The sequence below is a fragment of the Anastrepha ludens genome, chromosome 2, assembly GCF_028408465.1.
Source record: "Anastrepha ludens isolate Willacy chromosome 2, idAnaLude1.1, whole genome shotgun sequence".
Lineage (NCBI taxonomy): Eukaryota > Metazoa > Arthropoda > Insecta > Diptera > Tephritidae > Anastrepha > Anastrepha ludens.
Genome location: NC_071498.1, coordinates 123,612,556 through 123,637,463, shown reverse-complemented (window position 1 = coordinate 123,637,463; position 24,908 = coordinate 123,612,556). Strand labels below are relative to the sequence as shown.

The following is a 24,908-nucleotide window of genomic DNA, read 5'->3' as shown; positions in this document are numbered from 1 at the left end:
TTTCAGCCCATGTGTTACTTGGGGAGTGCCAGAATGGTACTTCAGCGATTGCAGCTACCTACCTAATGACACATGCGGAATTAGTGATTCCGACTGCAAATGACCTCACATTTTGGAAGCGCTGCTTCCAAGATGCTCTCCCTCTCTCTTAGCTTCACAGTCTGTGGTGGAACATAGCTTCATCAACAATCCTCCTCCAATTCAGTCTCTCTCTTGTCTCATTTCTCCAATTAAGAACGTTCATCGCTTTTAAGTCTGCTTCTACGTTATCAAGCCCTCTCTTTCTTGGTCGGCCTCTCTTTCTTCCTTCAATTGGACGCAAAGTAAACACCCTTTTTTGGATTCTTTCGTTGGGCATTCTTTTGAAGTGGCCAATCCATCTAATCCGCTGCGCTTTAATAAAACGTATTACATTTTCATCACCAATAAGGTTTTCAATTTCATTGTTATAACGGATGCGATACGTGCCGTTTTCAAACCGAATAGGACCGTGAAATTTTCTCATTATGGATCTTTCAAATCGCAATAGCTGGTTTATATAATTAGCTTTGAATGCCCAGATTTCTTCTTCCAAAATGCTACAGGATTACTATTTCGGCCTATAAATAAAAACACATTTCAATTTAAATTTCTTTTTGGTGTATTTTATGTTTTTTTTTGCAATTTTATTTTGTGGATTTCATTCTTTTCTTTGCTTTTCGTTAAATCTTATTTAGTGTTGTTTTTTATCTGTATTGTTTTCACATTGTTGTTTTTGGTTTTGCTGAATTTATGCGATTCATTGTATTAATCTAAATATATATAATATATAAGTATATATATTAATGCTGTTTCAATGTTCAGCTTCAGCTTTTAGGCCTAATTTTTGCCCGTGATTTTTGTTTTTATTTTTTTTTTACCATTATCACTACCTTCAAATTTCGTAATCGTAACTCATCAACCTAAACCTGTCCTTAGTGCGTCTGGGTACACCCACGAATGTATCCATGTACATATGTATGTTTGAATCTATGAATGCATGCTTCTCTCACAGGTTTCATATATATAATATAGTTTTTTTTTAATTGGTTCATTTATTTTTATAGTTTTTGTTTTATTTGTAACTTTAATTATGCTTATATAACAACTGATTTTTCATTACTTTAGTTTTCTTTTAACGGCCTTGTTTACTTTACTGATCTCTCTCTCTCTCTTTCGAATAAGAGGAGCTCTCCCAACTTGAACTCGAACTGGGGTGTTTGCAATGCTTGACTTTTTGCGGCGATAAGATGCACTAAAGGAAATACGCATACGCATACGCAATTATAACAAAACTTTCAACAATAATTATTAAGTCGCTTTCAATAATAGCCGGAATTAAATCACTGCTCCCGCACCTAAGTACTTAAGTTACATTTTATTTCATTTTTTCAATTATTCCAATTAATTATTTATTAATTTAATTATTCTACATTTCGAAATTAAGAACTCGAATAAAGATTTTTTAATCGACTCTCACCCACCATCACATAAATGATTCCCATACATATACATACACATGCGATGTATCCCAATTATTAAGCATGCTTTTCACTAGGAAAAGGAAAACAGTGCCCACTGTTTTGGTTAAAGCGGCATTTCACTCTTTTCATTTGCCATTTTAGTCTTTCTCATTTCTGATCCTAAAATTAATTCTCAAAGCAGTGAATTTTATAAAATGTGTCAAATTTGGCATTCACGCTGCTAGTGTGTATGTGGTAGTGGCATTTTATATATGTATGTATGTATGGATGTATGTGTGTGTGAGCAAATGGTAATGAGCACCTACTTTTAATTCTTAATTTAAGTACCGTTATAGAGTAAAAAATTGTATTCACTCATTTTAAGCAATTCATATCTAACCATAATTCTAGCACGCCCTGTTAAGTAAACGCTTGGGAGACAGATTTTTCACATGCACAGCAGATAAGCTGAGCAGCGCCGAAGGCGGAAGCAGGTGAGCAAATTGGTTTATTAGAATCTACAATAGTAAAACGTTTACGCGCTTAAAAAAGAACTTTGAGGAAGGTGAGCACAACGAATAAAGCCATGCTTGGAATGTTTATTTAAGGTGACACGGTGACATAAACGAATATATTTGCAGTATGTGGAGCTCCCAACTCACTTTTTTCCAGGCATCTCCCTTGTCTAGAGTAGTATATTTAAGTCTAATTGTAATCTAATTCAATTTTAGTAAAACGTAATTTTAGCGGTTTTAGTTTAGTTTGGCAACAGTTTTCAACTGGGTTCATCAACCATCTTTTAGTTATTTTTTAATACTCCTTTTTTATTTTATTTTTACTTTTATTTACTTGTTTCTGTTATTCAAAGTTGTTTCTCTTTTGGTTTTTTTCGTTTGTTTTTTGTTTTTGTTTTCTTTTGTTTGCTTGTTTGTAGTATTTCACTAACACGAATACAAATTTTGTATCCTTAGTTTGAAGTGTACATAAATTTTAAAATTAACAAGTAGTAAGTGTGATTTACAGTTACTTTTATATTATGACGGGGAAAATTGTTCATGTTTGCCCATCTCTACTGGATGACTAATATGACTTCCTCACATTGATCTTAAGTTCGTTAACTATGTATCCTTAAATTTGCAGAAATATTCGATTACAATCATCAACCCTTTGAAACCATAGAATCTTAAAGATACATATAATACTTTTTTTGTTTACTTCTCAAAAACTACAAAATAAGCTCAGAAATAGGTTTAGTATGCGTGTGTATGAGTTTGCAATGATTGATGAGGAAATTTGTTTAGGTAAATTGCATTGAAGTACGACAAAAGAAATGCTGCTGATGGAATTGTTGCTTCTAAAAAATTTGAATTTTGAAATTGCATAAATATGTGAGCGTACGAATATGCGGGGAGTAGATGAGCATTCATTGGAAAAATCTTATTTATATATGTATGTATGTATGCATGTTGCCTGCTTATTACATTTCCACAAATTCCCGCTTGGAATGGCGTTGAGTAATGGAATTAAAAGTGAAGTGAAAAAATTTAATAATTTAAGGTGTTACATGATTTTGGCAGTTTTCAACAATGTGAAGCAAAATTTCAAATAACGGTACAAGTTTTTAAAAATTTGTCAAAAGAGTGAAATGAAGCAATCAAAAAAAAAAGAATAAAAATAAGCAAGAACAACAGGCCACTTCGATTCGCCACTTCTCTGGTCGTTATCTCTGGGCTCTGCTTACTTGACGAAAAATTTGCATGTGAAAGCAACGACAAAGTTATCGAGCAAGATTCGCTGCTGGCGTGTTCGGTTATACCTCAAAAAAACTGGTATAACTCATTATTTTCAATGTTACCAATTCAATTTCAAGGGAGTTTCATTCGACCGCGTTCACACCGGGAGACTTTTGTTGTTTCAACATTACAAATTCCCTTTTGTTTGTTGTATGTCGTGTTCAGACACCTTGCAACGTTTAGTTTTTAGTCTAAAGTCAATAACAACATTGAGAAGGTTCTTCCAGGTGCTTCTTTTCCAGTGTTGCCAACATTTGCTTATTTATATCAGTTGCTTCATCCACTGTGCACTTGCTAATGCTTGGACTCCGACAACGTTATTCAAGCATCGGGAGTGCACATGAGATGCTTACCTTTTCCATGTGCTGCGCCCATAGAAAATGGTCGGTCATCAGTCCAACCAGCTACCTACAGTCTTTTCTGCTTAATAACAGGAGGATCTGCGTTAGTCGGTCGGACAGAACAGGTAACATCAGTTTTGCCCACCTGCAGCTTCTCTCAACCTGCCAAGCTCGCTTGTAGGTTGAAGTAACCAGTTTGCTAACCGTCTCTTTGATAGCTGCAGAAGGGAGTGGCAGAACGGCCTCCGGGTCGAAGAAGGTGACCTCAGAGCTCATCTTAGCTAAAGAGTCAGAGATCTCGTTACCCACGATACCCACGTGTTCCGTGATCCATGTTAACATTATCATTGCTTCTTGAATAGCAGGCGACCAAATAGGCGCAGCATAGTTCAGAACCGGACGGCCAATTGCTTCATATATTGCCAGCGAAATTTTTTTCTTTGTCCCAAGTACTTCCAGTAAGCGATTTGTGGACCTTGTTGCGAGACCGGCGTTCTCCTCGCTTTGCTGTTTGAGAATGTCGAAATTCATTTCACATCATACAGAAGTTATGAGCGGCACAAGGCATATATAATATTTCTCTACAATGTCACACGCGATTCAAACTAGAAGTGTACCAAAATTGATGCTTCTAACTCGCAGAAATTTTTATAAAGCCTTTGAAATTTTAACCCTTTGCGCACCCACCAAGCCATTTGGATACGGCGGCTTAAAAATTACGGTTTAACAATTACGTTAACACTTTAGGAGACGTTGCTTCATGCAATGCTTATGAATTTGAAAAGGTATTGTATATAAAAGAAAGGATAACTGCTGGCTGGGGTTATTGGCTGCATGAATTGAATGAAGATTCTATATTCTATATATACATACGTATATTATGTATGTATGCGTATTATAGATTCGATGGAAATCAGTTTTTATGAATAGATTTTCTACGATTCCCTCAAGCGGGTGCGTGGTAAGGAAAAGAAAACACACACAAAAGAAAAAATTATAAAATAATAAATAATAATAATAATAAACAATTTGTGCTAATGTATATCGTTATAATTTACTGTGTTCATTTTAATGATGATCTTCATTTGTGATGCCTTAATAGAAAGGGGTTTCATGCTGCTGGTGGGGCTTTGTGTTAGATTCTCTTAGTTAGTTTATTGGAAAAAATTTAATACATTTACTGCTGTCTGCTGTCACATATTAAAAATAATTCAACCTGAGTTATTTGTAATCAAATTATTACCATTTCTTAATGATTCCATGTAACGGTTCTCAAAAATGTAATGTTTGCTTGTACGATTATCTTTTCATTTCATACCTGTCTATCCGCATTTCGAATATTTTACTTGGTTTACATGCTGTTTAGTATTTTTGTTTTGCTTTTGCTTTTATTTTTGTTTTTGCTTGACAGTAACTTGGCTAAATTATTTACTATGATTCTCTTCTTTTCAATTTATTCACGTTTTTGTTATGTGCTTTAATTTTTTTTAATTGTTATGTGTGTGTGTATGTGTGTAGCTTTTCTTGCATAATTTATGTGCTCACTTCACTGCTTTGCTTGTATTTTTAACTGACTTTCGTTCAAGTGTAAGCTTTCAGCAAACTTCTTCATTTTAGTTATTTTGGTTTTTTTCACTCCATTCGATTACTTTGATTATTATGCGCTTGTATTATTTTGTTAAAAAGTGCAAATTTTATATGTTTTTGTTTTCGTTTTCGTTTTCCTTTTATTGAGCTAATACAATCGTCTCGCGTACAACTGTTTGCCTTTATTTTAAAATTGTCTTTAATTTGTTGTGACTTACATTTTTTGAAACGCTCGTAATTGCATCTGTTAAATACTTTTCAATAATACTTTAAGTTTATTGTGTTGTGTACCCGTTCGTAAAATTGTAAATATTAATTGTTTGCATTTCCCATTGCATGTTCTTTCACTTCATTTACGTAATTTCAAATAGTTCATTTTAAGAAGTTTTTTTATAATACTATAATTAAAATTTAAATTAAATTAATTTAACAAGTGCTTGTGTGTACATATGTATATATTATATATTATAATTATTTTTTTTTGTTTACTTTACATAAGCGTTTTTTAAATAAATTAAAAGTTAACAATTGGTCTGTGTAAACTTAACAAAGTATTAAATAAAGCCTACGAAATTCTCAAATAATCGCAACTCTCTCCAATGCAGCAAACGTGCAGTGCTGCTAAATAGAAAACACGACGCCACTTGCATGCACGGAGAAGGAAGATGCATGAGCGGCATTTCAGACGATCTGTTGTCCATTTGTTACTGAACAATCGCGTATGGAAAATCAATTTCCATTAACTTCAAACCGTTCTAAGATGAAAGCAAAGTCTAAAAGCTTTCCGCCGGCTCCTGCTGATAAATGCCCTTATGGCGTCAGTGTTGAGTAATTAAGCAGCTCAAGGCCAGCTCAAATTGTATACAATAATGAGGCTTCATCAGATTTAGCGACCTCATCACTTAACAGTCGGCAATATAACTTTTTCATTAACTATTAAGCGTTTAGCAACGCAATTACAACAAATTGTGCTCGTTTGTATACAGATGCCACATACGCGCAAAGCCCCTTAAAATATTCGCTAGAAGAAGCATACGTTTCAATATAAGAATTTTACGAGACTGGCTCTAATAAATTTTCGTCTCAAATGTTGAAAACATTGCACGTTTCTACATTGGAGTTTTGCGTTTTTCGCTTTTCATGCTGTCGTTTCACTTAACTTGTAATATATGTACCTCTGTATGCACGCATACCTAGGCAGTTACTAAATCTTTTAACGTTGTGTTTTTTTTCTTTACTTGGAATGTATGTATGTCTATATATGTATAAGTGTTAATGCATATTTTATTCATTTACTTAATTGCCTATACTATTCTATATCTCTGTTTTTTTTCATAATGTTGCACCCGAATTTTTCATTTATAAATTTTTCTACCAACTAATGTTTGTGTGAAGAAGTGTTTGTGTGTATGTTTCGTGTGGATTTGCCTGTGTCACTTTGTGCACTGTCGCAAGTACATACATACTTATGTCTTCTCATGCATTTACTTTGCAGTTTTATTATTTCCCTTAATCTCTCTTTTCTCATGCCTCAGTATATGCGCTTGCTTGTAAATTCATTCCAAGTGGTGATGTTTTTTTGTTTATTTTTTTAGTGGTGCTATTACAAATTTGTGTATGTGTACGTAGTTCAAAAGTGGCCTGCATTATGTTGTTGGGCGCCGGCTGCGTATGCTTCCCATTCACAGTCGCAGCCCTCCAAGCAGTCGGGGCACTCAAGCTCACTGTCTTGTCAGTACAACCATGAAACAGGCACCCATTGTGGAGTGGTGTGCACGCGCTCGATAGCCGCTTCTAGGGTAGCAATTGTCTCGCTAATGTCGTTGTTTACAATCGTCAAATCGAAGAAGTGTCCGTACAATTGACGCAACATATCGGATTCTTTGGCCAGTCGCTCCAAGCTGCCATCGTACTGTAATTAGAAAAAATAAGTAAACAGCTCAAATGGAAACTTTATATTTGTATGTACATATGTAATTAGGATTCAACTTACATCAGCGATATTTTGTAACGACGGCGCCGCAATGAACACTACGTAGGGCGTGAACTCTGCGGTACGCAAAATTTTCAACGCTTGCGGCTCAACGTCCAATATGGCCATTTTACCTTCGGTGTGTATGCGACGTATGGTGTCCAATTTAGTGCCGTACATGGCATCCTCATGAGTACCTGAAATGTTAAGTAATTCTTTAAAAGGAAATTTAAAAATGTTTGTAACGTAACGAACTTTGTCGCGAGCAAATTAAAAAAGTAAAATAGAGAGAGCAAATATATGGAAAAAAATTCTTCCTAACTTTTTTTTTCATTTAATAGTCACATTAATTTCATCTTATCAAAATGCTATTCTGTCTTAGGCTTTGTACGACAAACTAGCTAAGATTTGCAGATGCTTATAACCTGAAATAGCAGTTTACTGTACTCGTTCGCTCCAGGTTGCAATACGCTTCCAAATAAGCCATACCATAAACAGTTAATCGACAGGATCGAATGTATACAAGAGGTGTCTCAGAAATTTCCACTAAGATCAGTAAAATTTTCAGATTCTATCCCATATATGGCCCCATCTATGATCCTATCCCGAATGGTTTGGTGCGTGACCATTCGGAGAACGTAGGTTCGAATATCCGTGAACCACCAAACTAAAGAAAACGTTTTTTTCTAACAGCGGTCGTTCCTTGGCAGACAATGGCAAACTTCCGAGTGTATTTCTGCCATCAAAAGGCTCCTCATAAAAAAAAAATATTTGCCGTTCGGAGTCGGCTTAAAACTGAAGGCCTCTCCATTTGTGGAACAACATCAAGACGCACACCGCAAATAGGAGTAGGTGCTCGGCCAAGCACCCAAAAAGGGTGTAAGCGCCAATTTTATATATATACAAGGTGAAGTCCAAAATAAATAAGACTGAGCTAATATAGAAACCACAGGAGCTTTGTTCTGATAACTTCGAGTTCATTTATTCAAAATAGTCCCCTTTTGACGCGGTCTAAAAGCTTTTCGCTCCGATTTTGAAAGTATTCGATGCGATACTAGCTGGTGGCAGCAGAGGAAGAGAAAGGCCTCCTCTGTGTTGGAAAGATCAGGTGGAGAAGGACTTTCCTTCACTTGGTGTGTCCAACTGGCGCCGTTTAGCACGAGAAGGAAACGACTGACGAGTTTTGTTAAACTCGGTCAAAATCGTGTAAGCGGTTATCGCGCCAATTAAGAAGAGAAGAAGAAAAGCTTTTCGAAAGATTGTTTCAGGTTATTGACCGGAATGTCCTTCAGAATATCGGTACGGGTCTTTCCGAATAGGTAGACGTCACAGGGAGCCATATCAGGGCAATACGGTGAGTGATGGTTAAAATGCGATTTCTAGTAAAAAAATCAGTCACAAGAGTGGATCGATGAGATGGTGCATTGTCATGCAATAAGCGACAGATTCCTTCTTCACGGTATTCAGGGCGAATTCGACGAATGCGATGCAACAAACGCTTCAAAAAGCCAAGATAGAAAATTGCATTGACGGTTTGGCCCGTTGGCACGAGCTCCTTGTGGACAATTCCCTTGGAATATTAAAAACAAATGAGCATCGACTTAATTTTTTACTTCTCCAAACACGATTTTATGGGAATGGCTCGTCTGGGGCTCGTCCATTTGGCACTTTGACGCTTAGTTTCAGGTATTTCATCACCATTTACAATTTAATGAACGACTGTTGAATTCTCAGCAATTTTTGATCCTCAGTTAACTTGTGCGGAATGAAACGTGCACAGACCTTTCGTAAGCCCAAATTATCAGTTTAAATGCGATTAATCGATGTTTCGGAGATATTCAATTCCGATTCCACGAATTTCAACGATTGAAGTTTTACCGCTGAGAAATATCGTATGATTGCGTTGAAATTTTTCTTTTATGATTATTTCTGGCATATAAAATTTATTTTAATTAAATTAATTAAAATTTATGTATTTAAGTGCCCGTTGGTTTTTTTTTGTTGTGTTTTTTGAAGAACATGCGATATTCCCATATCACAAGGTGGCGCAAAATTAGCCATCCAATTTGGAGTGCTCCATTGCTTGTCTTGTCTCTTTGTTTACGGCAGCTGTCTACAAGTGCCAAATATGATTGACGTAAGACGCAATTTGCAAAAATTTTAAATTGAAAAGCTTCCGATAGGGTTTTAATTTTGCCACCACTTTTTATAACACTTTTTTTTCTTCATCACACCAGAGCGAAAAGAAAACCAAACATTTTCCATTTTTTTTTTTGTTTTTTGCTAGCTTTAATTAGAGTCCAGTGCAAAGTAATTACTAATTTCTACTATGTTTTCATGTAGCGCTAAATTCACGCTCACTGGTAAATATTAATAAGTAAATCCCATTCTCACCATATTCTAAGTACTCATTTGCAGCAATGTCGGCCATCATCTCGTCGTGTGAAACAAAGTAATAGCTGCGTCCATTCTCCTCCTCCGGTTTTGCAGGTCTCGTTGTATCTGCGAGCCACAATGAGGTTCATTTAAATTGCAATTATAGACATAATGAGCATTCCTTTAAAAAGTGGTACTCACGTGGTATGGGGTATGCATATTTATCGGGATACTTGGAAATTAATGTATTCTTAATGTGACGGCGACCCACACCATGTGCACCAAGCAAAACCAACGTTTTCCGTTGAAAGTTGGGATCACCGACTACCAAGAGAATTTAAATATATGTATATGTATGTACATATGTACTTAAATATATATAGATATTTCTAAGAAACAAAAAATTGTTCAACAGTATGGAGATTAAATGGTACCTGGCACTTTTACAACCTCCTCATATGTCACCACATCCAAGTTATCAAATATGGCGTTGTGTTTGGCTAAGTATTTGTCGCGGCATTGTTTCTTCTTACGTCCAAAAATCGAACAATTTACTGTGAACAAAGAGAATGGCATGAGAGCAATAGACAAAAATGTGGAAAAATGTTTATGGACATGTGAAATTAAGTTCGGGGAGCGTGAGTATGTCCCAATTAAATATCCATGCTGCAAAAAATTTTTTCCATGCGTAATCATGCATTTGCTTTTGGCAGCCAACAGAGAAGAATCCACAACTTCGTATTGAAATATGCATTCAATGCGCGCAGAAGAAGCCAAACAGCGAGAATTACTTTTAAAAAAATTATAATCCTAAATACAGTGGCTCATGGCTTATTTCACGCACACATTTGCTTACGTTGCGGCGACAGCTAGACGCTTGGTTAACGGTATTTGCTTTTCTAGCTTTTATAGTACCAGTTAATTATTGTTTTCTTTAATTTCTAGTGTTTATTTGATCGTCAAGTAATTGATATACATAAAAATTAAATAAAAATGGGCTGTCGCTCAGGGGGGATTTTTCGAAAAATTTTGTTCAAAAATGTCTACAGGATCTAATTTTAATAATTTTTTTTAATTCTCGTAAATGATTTTAGAAGAGATTGACTAGACCTGAATTTCAATTTCTTTATTCTTTTTTAATATATTAAAACATACCCTTGAGTAGGGGTATTTTTATGAAAAATTCAGAAAAACTTTAAGTACTAAAAATTATATGTATTCGAATTCGGTTTGGTATTTCTTTATTGTTAAAAATTGTTTTCAAATTAAATTAATTAAAATTCAGAAAAACTTTAATTATTATACAAAAAACTTTATGTATTCAAATTTGGCTTTTCATTGTAGTTCTAATCAACAGTAATATATACGCAAGTACGCAAATTTCCAACCCGCCTTTAAAAGCTGAAATCATGCCCTAACTACTTAAAAATTTAAAAACTAATTTTTTGATATTATTAACACGCTGAGTGCCATGTGAGTCCAGGTTGGTCTCACAGTGCGAAGGGACTTTCAGGCCTCGTGGTGACACTTGGTCTCACGGTATAATGTGTGAGATTTCGGTTTGTGCTGATGCAGCTGCTTCATAGAGGCTATTAGTAGTAGTGTATTCACGCCATACTAGAGCCATTGCATTGTTTATGCTGCTTGGCCTATGGGTATGAGACCAATGTGGCATCATATGGCCTATTCAAAAATTCAAATATTCTATTGTATTATGTAAAAAAAAATCGTGGCCGGACGAACCCCATTTTTTTTTGTTGTATGGTGGCACTCAACGTGTTAAAATCGATCAAAAATTGCCTTTCCTAGGAAATTTGAGCAAAATTTATCGAAAAATTCCCATTACACGTTGTACTACGATTTAACAGAAAGCATTAAATAAATAATTCCGAAATGGAAAAACACAGCGACAAATAGCAGAAATACATAATTTGAGTTATGCTACACTGCAAACTATCATTGAACGCTTCGTTCATGAAAATCGGATACAAAATAACGGCCGATAAGCACCAAATAAAATCTTGAATCGACTGACTAATGTTTACTTGTGCTAAAAAAAACGACTGGAAAGCTTTGTTAAACTCGGTCAAAATCGCGTAAGTGGTTAACATGCCAATCAAAAAGAAGAAGAAGAATATGAAAACATGGAAACCAAAGGAAACGAAAAGAAATTAGTGTGTCAGGAAGAAAAATAATATGCAACTGTGGAAAGATGGAAATAATACAAATAAGCCTCCCGCATTGTGGAAACAAGTCATTTTTTCAGACGAAAGTAAATTTAGTATTTTTGGGATAAAAGTTCGTCAAATTATTTGGCGAAAATCAGGAACTGCTCTTGAGAAACTAAACCTTCTTGGCACAGTCAAGCACGGCGGTGGTGAAGTTATGGTGTGGGGATGCATGGGCGCAAGTTGTGTGGATCAGTTAGAACTTATTGAATCGACAATGGATAAAGAGGGTATTTGAACATTTTAAGAGGAATTTTGAACAGAGGGACGAAAATCTTGGTTGATCAAGAACGTTTTGGCTCCAACGAGATAATCACAGAAAACACATAGCCGAAATCATTACGCTTTGGCTCTCGTACAACGCTTCAAAACAGATTGAAACACCACCACGGTCCCCGATTTCACAGTCCCTATTGAGCATCTGTGGGATCTATTAGAAAAATGAATTCGACAACATACATATAATAACCGGTAAGGTGGCTTTGCGAAGAGTTATGCGGGCAGAATGGGCCAAGATTAAAACTAAAGAAACAGAAAAGTTAGTAAACTCAATGCCAAATAGATTGAGTGAAGTCCTAAAATATGGTGGTTATCCAATAAAACATTTTTTTTTTTGTTTTATTAAGCTTTTTTTATATGTTTTAAAACTGTACGCAGACTTTCTGGTCCTTATATTTACATGTTGCTGCAATTATTTACCGTTACGTGAACAATGAAGTGAGGAATCTTGATTTTTTTTACACACAGAAAATTTAATATCGTTCCGGTGAATATTTTCGAAGTTACACGTAAATTTTAAAAGGCATTTCAGAGTGCTTGAAAGTAAAAGGCCGCGTTTTTGTTGTCGGTGTTTTCAAAGTCGGTGACCAACATTACTCGAAAATTGCTGAACCGATAAGTCTCAAATTTTACGACGAGGTTGTTCTTAAATATATTTTTTAGTAACTAATCGAAGATTTTTTCTCACCGATAAAATTTTTTTTTACAAACAATTTGAGGCCGAAATTTTGGTCAAAAATCGATTTTTTTCTTTTAGAAACCGCCATTTTGTCAAAAAAATGATTTTGCTTATTCCTTCGATTAATTACTAGATTTAACATTACTTTAACGAAATCTGTTTGGTTTTTAAATTTCAGAGGATCCAGTTCAGAGATATAGTGGTCACCGTAAAACGTCTTGTTTGAGAGGAGCTCCCGGAGATCAGCTGTAGCTCCTTTCCAAATAAGTATTTTTACTAATACTAAGTCTTAAAATACAGTTAAAAGATAACATAATAGGTGCACAAAGGTGTTACAAATTTTTAGGGCAATAAATTTAAAAGTTTCCTCAGAAAAAATTCTGCAAAAATCGCTTTTTTCGGCCTTCTGACTGTATATGTATAACCCCTTAAGAATGAAATGAAAGAATAAATAAATAAAATATGGTATCGACTACACATTTATATTGCGTTTTTAATCTATTTAAAAAATATTTTAATTAGTTTAAAAAATTATGTGCACGTATTAGTTTTCAAAATACAGCCTTCGCCTGCATGGAATAAGCCGTGAGCCGCTGTATATATAAATAACGGCAAATAAAATGGTTTTTCTGCAAACCACTTAAAGTAGAGAATTGAATAAAATATGCATACATATGTACAGATGAATGCTGCATGGATGTACGAGTATATAACACATTGATGAATGTAAGATAATTATGAATAGGTAATGAAATCGATAATTTTTCGATGCCCATAAAATCACCACAGTAGCCACTTTAATGCAGATGCATTTTGTATTTTATCTCCGTTCACAACACCTTTTGACTTTTCTACAGTACTTAAGTTGTCTTAGATAATCATAAGTATGTATGTACATATAAATGGAATTTTATGAAGTCTAATATATTTGTAAATACGTATAAAGAAAATATGAAACGAATGGGATAAGAGATATTAGCAATGCCTTTTGTATAACCTAATAAAAATGTGTACGAAGCTGTTCACTAGCACAAATTTGAGAAATAACACCTTCCACTCAGATGATTAAACGATAGTATTAAGTATCACATGCTATGGGGGAAATGGCAATTTTCCAAACGGAAATTTTTGCCATCATCAAAGTAGCCGAATGGAGAATCGAGAGAAAATGGAGCGGGAAACAGATTGGAGTTTTCGGTGACAGTAAGGCGAAGCAAACTTCAAAGATTGTTGAAGAATATAAGAAAAAGCTTGATTCTGTCGCAAGATACTCAGGACACTCCGGTGTTCAAGAAAATGAAATTGCTCATGAATTGGCCAACCGTGGATCAACGGTTCCCCCACAAGGGCCAGAACCAATAATCGGAATTAGTTCTGCAAGAATCACAAATTGGATCAGCGATTATGTATACAATTAACATAGTAAAGAGCGATGGGTCGGTCTAAAACGCTACAAAACAGAAAACTGTCAAACTTTCTACTAAAACATGGAAGGAAAGACGTTCGGTTGATGGTCGGTATTATTACAGGACACAACCCATGGGGTCAGCATATGAGCACCATTGGAATTATTGAGGACCCAATGTGCCTGTCTTGCTTGGAGGAGGCGGATAGCACTGAGCACATTCTCTGTGAGTATCCTGCCTTTGCTAGAGCAAAATTCTCTAAAACTGGAGGATATTTACAGATTTGCTAATGAATCTGGAAAATTCTCACAGGACTAACTACCTTTATCTCTGTCTCTATTCTTTCCTATCCCTTTCTCTGATACTTTTTTCCTTCCCGCCTTGACTATCTACCCTCTTTCCAGAGCTCTAAATACAATGGGCCTTTTAGTCTGAGTGTTTTAGAAGCCACCAAATCTCTTGATGCTCCTTGGCTCGACCAATTCAAATTTCAATTTCAGATGATGAAATCGAATTAAATTATACGAGTATGTATGTTTTAAGTTCAGCCCATAACCCAACAACTACATAGGTATATGATATGTAACTATCATGCAATTTTTAATCCAGTGATTGTCCAACTACACTAGTACAAGGTGGCGCAAAATTAATCACCCTATCGGTAGATGTTATTATTTTTGCAAATGGTCAATCATATTTGATATTTGTGAACGAGACAGCTGCAGTCTATATTGAGGGAGAAGCAGTGGACCGCTATTCCAAGAGCATGGAATAATTATATCAATAATCGGTCAGTGGTGTTGGCATAGCGTGACTATCGTCGATTTGCTAATCGTGTCGGCCGCCACCGGACTGGTGCCTGGACCAAAAATATCGCGGCAGTGGCTGCCGATTTCGCTAAGAATGAAGAAACATCGACCAGACAACGGAGCCACATAATTGGCGTGCAGCGCATTTTAATGAAAGACAAGTTTTCGTACAAAGTGTACGTGCTGACCGCCAGCCGCGTGTGAATTACTGTCAAATCCTCCTCAACCTCTACAGCCAGGAGTACGATTTTGTGTCGGAAATCCGCGCTGTTGATGCTCGAAGGACCATTACATCCACTCAAAGCCACTGTGCCGTGCGGTGTTCACGCGTGTGGTGTAGGACGCGGCAATACGCGGTCACTGTTACTAGCGTACGCTACAAGGCCTTGACAAAGGGTTTTTTACTGCCCGAATTTGTAATTTCAAAAAAAGTGCAAAGCATGGACCACGATGGGTATTATGAATGAAGCCTTTCTTAGTCACGTAAACTGCCTGTTTGGCGAGTTGGCATGACCAGCAAGAACGCCCGATTTAACCATCTCAGACTTTTTTCTTTGAGTATACTTAAAGTAGCGGGCTTATGCCAACAAGCCTTAAAGAAAATATTCGACAGAAAAATAAATAAAAAAATTCAAATAAGTAAAGAAAGTCTAAATTCATGCACAATCGAGAAATACCCCTCGCATTTCTTAAAAAATGTCACAGACATAGTCATATAAGGATCCCACTTTTTATATGGTTAATGTTTTATTCAGGAGAAAAAGTAATTTTCAAATTGACGTATATATACGACATAATCACTTAACAGGTTAAGTGAAGTTATTTGTGCGCATGGAAATGTAGCTGGGAAGGTCTTTAGCTAGCTTGATTCGACACGGGACTATTGCCACGTCAGAAGCGAGGATTTTTCTACAATGATTTCTGTTACCCAAGACTTAGTCTTAACTTTGATTTCACAACAATTTAGAGGTTGTTACTGAGCACCGCCAACGGTTTAAGGGGTTAGAATTTTCCGGCGGGAAGGAATGCCTTCTGTAAAAGGCGACTGAAATTCAGATCTCGACCTAGTCATGTTGAGCATCAACTCAACGCCAATATGCTGATCAAAACAGGTATAGCAACGGCTTGATGGCGATGGGAAGACTATTGCCATTGAGGCGTTGAACTACCTGAGACCTGCTTGGAGGTGTATTTCAACCAAGAAAATGCTAAGTGTAAGCACTTATGTAGTTGTGAAATCCCATTAGCGACTGTCTTATATAATATATAGTAAGCGGCTGTTGGGTCAGCGTCTAACTCAGAATGCGCGACGGAACCAGCCCGGAAGGTTGACTAAAAGTAGTCAAAATGGGCATTTGACGACTTCATGTTACAACAATGTATACTGGATTCTGAGCCCAGTAGGATTCTGGTATTATATAATTGGAAAACGATTTAAATTGATTATGTGAGCTGGTAACTGCTGGTAGTGACTGTCCCATTAGTATTTGGATTAAAACCCTACAGAAACTGCGGTATAGATATTGCTACAATTGCCTTCGTCCCGGTAAAACCGTGGCCGGCCTTGAGGTGCGTTCTCAATTCGTCGCCGTTAAGTTGGTGGTACAGGTTAGGTTGAACTTGCTCCCTATTAATGGTGACCCGGCTCTGAACACATGCCCTCATAAAGCCATGTGTCAACCCTCGCGTCGGCCTCCCTGCTTTGCAAAGTTAACCACGGGGTCATAGAGGCGACTGTACGTACGAACTGGGATAGCGGCCTCAAGGGGGGACCCAACAACTATGAATATTTTTTAATTTCTAGTATTTTTTATAAAAAATATAGTTCATACTACAACAAAAATCATATAACCATTTATAAAAATTCACCACTTATAAAAACTCGGCTAATTTTCATCAAAATGTCATACTTTTTAATAAGAACTTCTGGAAAAATTTCCAGTATGCTGTTTTATAGTCCATTGAATTTTGATGTAATCAGTGCAAGTTTCAAGAAGCGCCCAAATTGTACTGATTTTTTATAATTTTTTCCGGTGTGGGGTATTTTCCTCCATATAACGAATGCTCGATAGGAAATAATCGTATTTAAAAATGTCATATAAAACTGAGCATATGTGTTGTATTGTTTTATATCGTACTACGCCGGATGCCGTATAAGTCTTATTAGGAATTTTCACACAGTTAAAAACATTTCGTTGAGATTTCATATCTTCTAAACACTTATTTAGCTGTTAAAAACCTTACGACATTGTCTGACAATAAGACACTTACGAGACCCTGTGAACCACCTAAATATATTTATTTTCCAATTACTATGTACATATTTTCTAAATTTTGTATAACCGGTGGTCTGTTATAAGATTCCTATAATCGGAAATCTGTAGTTAAAGGCTAATAGGTATCAATAATAATCATTAAAAATAATATTGCAAAGAAAAAGTAACTAACTTTAATTACCAGGTAGAAACAAATACGGGGTGACTAAAAAATATTCGGTAGGTCGATTGAATTTTTCTTTTTTTTTTTGAAAAATTTTAAAGTGTCATTAGTTTTGTTATAGTCTTTCCCTGTTTAATTTAAACATTTCATAAAAATCGGTTAGAATGGAGACGAGGAAACATAAAGCAATGCCAGTAGAAATTCCGGCAGTGACGTCAACTCAAGCGTGTGGAAATTTTCAATAATCTCCAAACTGCATATAAACGGACACTCCATATCTTAAACCTATTTGTAAGTGGTATCAAAGATGCCAGATTGAATATTTTTCTATGGAGGACGAGCCTCGGGAAGGACGGCAAAATCGTAGACCGACGAGATAAATGTGCTGAGTGACATAGGGTTTGATATGGCAGTATCGCAAACATTGTTTAATGATTTGCAATACATAAAGAAATCCGCTCGATAGGTTCCACGAATTTTTAATGAGAGCCAAAAAGAAGTTAGAGGAAGTTGTGCTGAATATTTTTTAAGAAAATTCCACTACAAAATTTTACCAGTTGCTAGATAATAGCAACTTTAATATGATCGTTACAGGTGACAAAGCTAAGGTTTTTAAGTATGACCTGAGAACCAAACAGCAATTCGTGGTATGGAGCCCGAAAGGAGCAAATCCACGTCTGAAAGCCAAACTGCAAAAGCCAGCAACAAAAATTATGATCTCGGTTTACTTCAGCAGAGCAAAAATTGCTGCTGCTATTCCATTAGATTCTTCTCAGACAGTAACTGCTAAACGTTATACTGAAAACTGCTTAACAAAAGTGTGCAAAAGATTACTTGAAAATAGAAAAAATCAGGAATTGTCACGATAACGCCCAGCTCACACTGCTGGAATGAGAAATTAACTTCATTGCGCTTTCTACCATGGAAGAAATTCGTCCGCCGCCATACACTCCGGATCTAGCACCGTGTGATTTCTGGATATATCCAAAAATTAAAAAAAAAAAAAAAAAAAAAAAAATGTGAGAGCAAGAATCTCTGGTAACAATGGACAGTGAATTTACGCTATAGACAAAGCAGCAAAAACGATAAAACCGATGGACTTACTTTCAGGAAGCCTTATAATTGTTCTTGGTAGTCAAGCAGTGATCAAGGCACTGGCCTCAACGCGCATCAATTCAAGATGTGTTAAAGACTGCAGGAGGTCATTGTCGCTTATCCAACAACATCACACTTTGTTGGCTTTCCGGCTACTCTGGAGTGAAGGGAAATGAAAAATCGGATGAGTGTGAAAGGAGTAGTAGAGGACAAAAGCATTCCTCTAAACAAACTATACGCTGCGATTAACTTGAGCGTAATCGCGGTAACTCCAAAACGCTCTGGCCAAATCTGTATCTTAAAAGGACAAAATTCCTGTTTGAATTCAACATACCAACTACCAGCGTCCTCACAGGTCACTGCGCTATTGGTAGCCTAGCCAGTAACTACTGCAGGAGCTGTGGAGATGAAGAAGAAATTGAATCGGTACAACACCTCCTCTGTAAATGTCCTGCACTTCAAATAGGCGAGTCAAATATCTTCTCGATTATTTCTTTGAGGACCAGGGAAGGATCCTTCTAAAAAGGATCCAAGTGGTTTATGCAGCTTAGTTAGGGGGTGGAAATCAAATGGGTATAGAAGGCTGGTTGGACTGATGACGGGCCACTTTCTATGGGCAAATCACATGGAAAAGGTGGGCAGTGCACTCTGCCCAGTATGTGAAGAGGAAGATGAGACGACGAACCACTTTCTGTGCGTCTGTCCGGCCTTCGCTCGAATCAGGCTCGAAGTCTTTGGCACTGATGTCTTAAGAAGCGACCACCTTGGTTCCTTAGCACCACAAGACCTACGCAGATTTTTTCGGAGGTCGAGTAGATTTAAAGAAAATTAAAAAGGGAATCCTAGAGCAGTACAATGGACTTAATTGTGTCTGGTGATGTACTTGCTAGTCTGTCCCGACAAAAAAAAAAGAAAAAAATGGGTCTTAGCGCCACTGAGTGTCTTCTCTTAGACATGCAACTTGGCTAACCTAATCTAACCTAATGGTGATTACGTGGAGTACACAATAAGGATTAAAAATAAAATCCATCCTTGTTTCTATTCAATTTACCGAAATTGTTAGTCCCCACGTATGCTTATTTAGCTAAACTGCTATGTTTCTCAATAAAATGAATTTGTACTTCTTAGGTTGCCAAACAAGAATTATAATTAAGGTGGCAGTAAAAAAAAATTGTTCTACAATAAAAAGGCACCAGAAGCTAATGCAAATCAAAGAGGTCACTTATGAAATAACTTTTCAATAAAACTTTTCAATTACTGTTATAAACGTATTTTACAAAATAACGTATGTGTGTGTGATTGTGTTTTGTGCAAAAAGATGAAGCTTTTAATCCTTTTCTGGGAAAACATACTTTGATTCTATTTATTTCTATTGATATTGTGCCAACCAATTAAATGTATTTCTGCGATGGTGAAAGGGATTAATAAAATTGCAACTAAATGTGCTAATTTACCATACGTTTGTAGTACTAAGTCTATGAATAAAGCGAAATCGGCTTAAGACCGCACGCATCGTGAACAAAAATATGCATGTATTTAATATACATTTATTTGAGAAAATTCTTAAATCAATCAACACTTGGCAAATATTACAAAACAGTGTGTGCGTGAGCGAGTGGAGGGAGCGATGATTGTATGGTGCGTGAGTGGTTGGCGTGTGGTTGCTGTGTGTGTGTGTTTGTTGATGTGGGTGTGCGAGAATTATTCAGGTAGGGGTAAGTAGCAGTTGCATGGATGGTTGAATACTGTAACTACCTGTCGATCCATCACACCCATCAGCGTGGGCAGAACAGCCAGCGGCACCTTCTCCTGTTTATCATTATTGTTAATATGCGTTTTATTGTATTGTACATCATTTATCATTATTATCACCATCATCACATCATTATTATTATCAAAGACACGATTATCACGAATATGACATTATCATTATTATGAATTCATAATTATATGAGGATAAGAGAAGGGAAACAATCACAACATAACACAATTGGCAAGTTTAGCTAGCGGGCATGATTGGCTATATGTATGGCATATATATGTATATATGTACATATATATATGTATATATATATATATTTATATACAAGCGCTCATGTAACATGGCAAATTAAATGAAAGCAATAACGAAAACTTAAAAAATGTAAACAATTTATGGCATTGAATATATTTTTTTTTTCTATACTAGGTTGCTCAATAAGCTTTGCAGTTCGATAATGCCATTGCTAGTAGCCTAATTTCCTTTGTTGAACTGGTACACTCTTCATATGAACGTAGGCTAAGTTTCATTTCAACCTGCCAATTCATTCTTTGTCTACAAGTCATTTAGTACCGACGTGTCACAGTATTTTCTACAATGGAAAAGATCAAGTATCGAGCAATGATTGAATTTTCATTTTTGGAAGGTTTAAAAGCAAAGGAAATTTATGAACGAATGTTGAAAGTGTATGTGGACCTTTCGCCATCAATCAGTACAGCAGATCGTCGAGTGACTGAAAGAGATTTAGTAGAAGCCCTAGGCATCTCATTGAGCAGTGCAAGCAATATTTTGACTGAAGTATTGGGTGGCCCAATCGTTAACAATGGAACAAAAACACATTCGAATGCGACTTTCTAAGCATTTTCGAAAGGATAAAGTGGATTTTGTGCGTCGATTCAGCACTATGGATGATACCTGGGCCTATGGCCATGGCTTCGAAACGAGTTCGTTTCCGGAAATCGGCCAAAAAGGCGTTAGCGTCCCTTTTTTCGGATACGAAAGGAATTTTGTTGGAGGATTACTTGCAAACTAGTCATCATCATCATTTATTAGTGTTTCAGTCCGGCTGGGATTTGGCTGCCTCAGCAATCTTCCCCATCCAGCACGATCCACAGCTAGAGATTTCCAGTGTTTGAAACCTAATTTTTTCAGGTCCTCGGTGACGTTATGGAGCCAAGTTGTTTTTGGTCTGCCACGGGTCTTGAGCATAAAGGATTACAGTTCAGAAGGAGTTCTTGTGGTCTACCGTCATCCATCCGCATTATGTGACCTGCCCATCTGATGCGTTGCGACTTGATAAACGAAGTGGTAAAATAATATTTTCGGAATATTATTGTAATCTTTTACATCAGTTGAAGGAAAAAACTCGTGAAAAAAGAGTTTGCAAGACAAAAAAATTCCTTTCCATCAGGACAATGCACCTTGTCACAAGAGCCTTTTGACAATGGCCAAAGTCCAAGAATTCAAGTATCCACCGCTTTCACCAGATTTTCTCCCTATCGACTTCCATCTGTTTCCAGACCTAAAAAAATTCATGCATGGAAAGTATTTTTCATCAAATGATGCGGGCATAACAGCTGTGGAAGCATATTTTGCAGCCCTTCCGTATTCTCATTTCAGTGATGGAATTCATAAATTGGAATCTCGTTGAAACAAGCGTACTGATAAGCAGAGAGACTATAATGAATAATGAAGTGTATTGCAAACCAAAAATTGCGTTTTTCTTATCGAACCGCCAAACTTATTGAATAACCTAGCAGATAATTTTACGCGCCTCTCAAGAGCAATGTTTCATTTAACCAATAAGCTGATAGTTTGCGCCTGGCATTCGCTATACATACTAATTTCGAACTATTAAATACCACAGAATTAGAAATTTTTTGTTACAAAATCAATGTAAAAAACGCAAATGGCGGATATTAAAATATTAAGAGAGACGTACACACAGGTTAAGGATTTCAAATCGAGTTCAAGTACATTTTCAACTACAGCACACACATTTCTTTATACGTCTATTACTTTATACATTTACACATACATATACGTATAAGTAGTAGCACATAAGGGATAAATAAAATATACAATCAACATCCAATTACATTTATAAGTACTGTACTTAGTTGCTGTAGCTCGTGTGAGTCGTGTGTGTCAGGCACATCGCCTCTGTGTCGCTTACCTTGTTCCTGTTTGGTCTTATCCGCAACATTGCAGGCTATACGCCACTCTTGCAGCTCTGGCGACGGTATCAAACCAGCCGAGCCACCAACTGTATCCAAGCGTGCCTGCCACCAGTGATGGTCATCTTTACTTATAATCTTATTAATGAGATCAATGAAACATGAACGCTTATATTAGTTAAATATTACTATAGATATGTATTTATTTGTTCATTTCATAGATTATATCCTATTTTTATCAATATTACATATTTGGCGTTTAATTTCGCACGCTTGACGCGATTAACACGCTTTGCTTGCCCAAATTTCGTGCCACTTGCTGAACGTGAGCTGCTAATGAACTGGGCATAGGTTCGCATGTGACACGCCGATAAGACGGCACATGTGGCGTGTGAACGTACTCACCTGTAAAATATCGCCTACTTGGAATGCGATGCCTGCCTGAGCACAGGGTATAAGCTCATCATCTAAAGGATTATAATCGAATTGTGCACGCACAAATATCTGCAAAGAAGAGGAAGGAAATTAAATGATGATTTTATGTGGACTCACGTATGTTGCTCGCTACACTTTCATCTTTTTCGACGCCCACTAACCGCTAATGTCGCTTCTATTGGCTATGTTTGGAAGAAGCATTACTTTGTAACTGAGTAAATGATACGTCTAATATGAAATAGTTAGTTGGTGTGAAAGCATGAAGGAGTAAAAGTAGCAAGACTTTGAAGAATTTTATTGTAATTGAATTAAGCTGACTTAATTTTTTTGTTCTCGATCAGCCTAATAGATGAATGCTACATCACGCAAATTGATGTCTTTCATATACTATATGTCTAGCAGCATTTTTTTTAAGTCGCTCTAAATTGTCTATTATTATTATTATTATTAGGGTTAGAGTACAATGAGCATAAAATCTACTCTGCACCCATCAAAGAGTTAGATAATGTCTTTTGAATCCACTTCCAAGAGGGATTTCGGAACAGACCATAGATAGATGTCTTCTATATAAGGTTTGCACTTCGACCTCATGCGATTTTGTGAAACATAATTTTGTGCGGACCAAAAGCAACGATAAGTTCCCGGCCGCCTGTCATTATAAAATCATTTTAAAACTTAAATCTAAATATCAATATAAGATTTGTGTCTTAAAATTTGCTGATGTACGAGTATATGCTGCAGAAGTGTAGAGAATTATTACTTGCAGATCTTTGTTAAAACGTCCATAGATTCACTCCGATGCCTTGGTTCGCTTTCACTGTGCTTCGCTCGGTACTCTGTATACAGAGTGATCTCCCTCAGGTATATCATTAGAACAGGCCTTTACTGTGCTCTTTTGTTCTCTATTCTGCAAAATCTACTGATATCACACGCTTAAGCTCCCAGTTTATTTAGACTGTAGCTCAACCTGCACTTTTCGTCAAAATTCAATGAGTAATTGCCAGTTTTGGGGTTAACTAGTGTGAGAGCTTTTATAGCAGTTTTTCTATTTGACAAGATTGCAATTTGGGTAATTTCGCCTGATATTGAAGCCAATACATTTTTGTATTGGAAATCTGAATTTCCATGGTTTGAGTGTAACCTCGGTACCATCTTCGGTAGCTGACCCATCTGTATATTTTATTATATCCAATTATTTTTTTTTTACTAAATCCCACTCTGAATATTTTTATACAGCTAACTGGTGATTATCATACGACTCAGATACCCCTAACTGACGTTATACCTTAAGCTGCAATTAGTGGTGCCGTAGCCATAACGCCATAGTCGCAACATTACAGCATTTATCGATTAGCCGTAACCATAAACAGCTGATAATGAAGTAGATTTAATTACAACATTTGAATTTTTCATAAAAGCTCGGATAATTTTCCGCTAAGACCATTGATTTTTCGTCGTTCATTTCTAATATTCAAATTTTTTACGCAAATATGCGTACAGATACGGGGAAAAAATCAAAATTCAATAGATACATACGAAAAAAAAAAAATATAAAAAAAATTAATTTAAAAATATACAATTTACCATAAATAAATTAGTTATGGTTACGGCGTTATGGTGCGGCACCTATAATCGTTTACAGTAATGCCCATATGTTTGACCAGAACAGCTGATTGATATGGTTACGGTTTTGGCTAAGGTACGGCACCACTAATGGTAGCTTTAATCAATACTGTGATCGGGTTTAAAATCAGAGTGAGTAAAATTACTCAAATCTAGAAACACAAATACACTTTCTTTGTTAAATCAGACGCATTTTGATATTCAGTTGATATCGTTTAAAATATAGTGGGACAACCGATTATAGCACGAATGCAGGATGCATCGATTGTAACATATTGAAACTTTGACAGCCGTGTACCGTGACTATGAACGGTAGAAAAACCAAGATTCTCTATTAGGTGGGAAAGGCAAGATCCAGCGTAGTGGACAAGGACTATTGTGACGAGAATGTGGGTAGGTGCATTCGGCTAGCCCACTGACGAAAGCATT

At 36.3% G+C, this 24,908-nt stretch overlaps 1 protein-coding gene across 5 annotated transcripts in view; it reads right to left on the bottom strand.

Annotated features, from left to right (window-relative positions):
* Positions 1-2,330: 2,330 nt before the first annotated feature.
* Positions 2,331-24,908, bottom strand: part of LOC128855258 (peripheral plasma membrane protein CASK) — a 118,797-nt gene continuing 96,219 nt past the window's right edge. For 3 of the 5 annotated variants that reach the window (XM_054089995.1, XM_054089992.1, XM_054089993.1), the window contains 7 exons: positions 22,827-22,925; positions 22,421-22,559; positions 9,985-10,104; positions 9,752-9,874; positions 9,569-9,676; positions 7,196-7,371; positions 2,331-7,114 (listed from right to left, as the gene is read on the bottom strand). In XM_054089995.1, coding sequence (XP_053945970.1) covers positions 6,935-7,114; positions 7,196-7,371; positions 9,569-9,676; positions 9,752-9,874; positions 9,985-10,104; positions 22,421-22,559; positions 22,827-22,925 — 945 coding nt within the window. In that variant the 3' untranslated portion in view covers positions 2,331-6,934. Of the gene's footprint in view, positions 7,115-7,195; positions 7,372-9,568; positions 9,677-9,751; positions 9,875-9,984; positions 10,105-20,240; positions 20,295-22,420; positions 22,560-22,826; positions 22,926-24,908 lie in introns of all 5 variants that reach the window. The other 2 variants (XM_054089990.1, XM_054089991.1) reach the window with 1 other exon arrangement.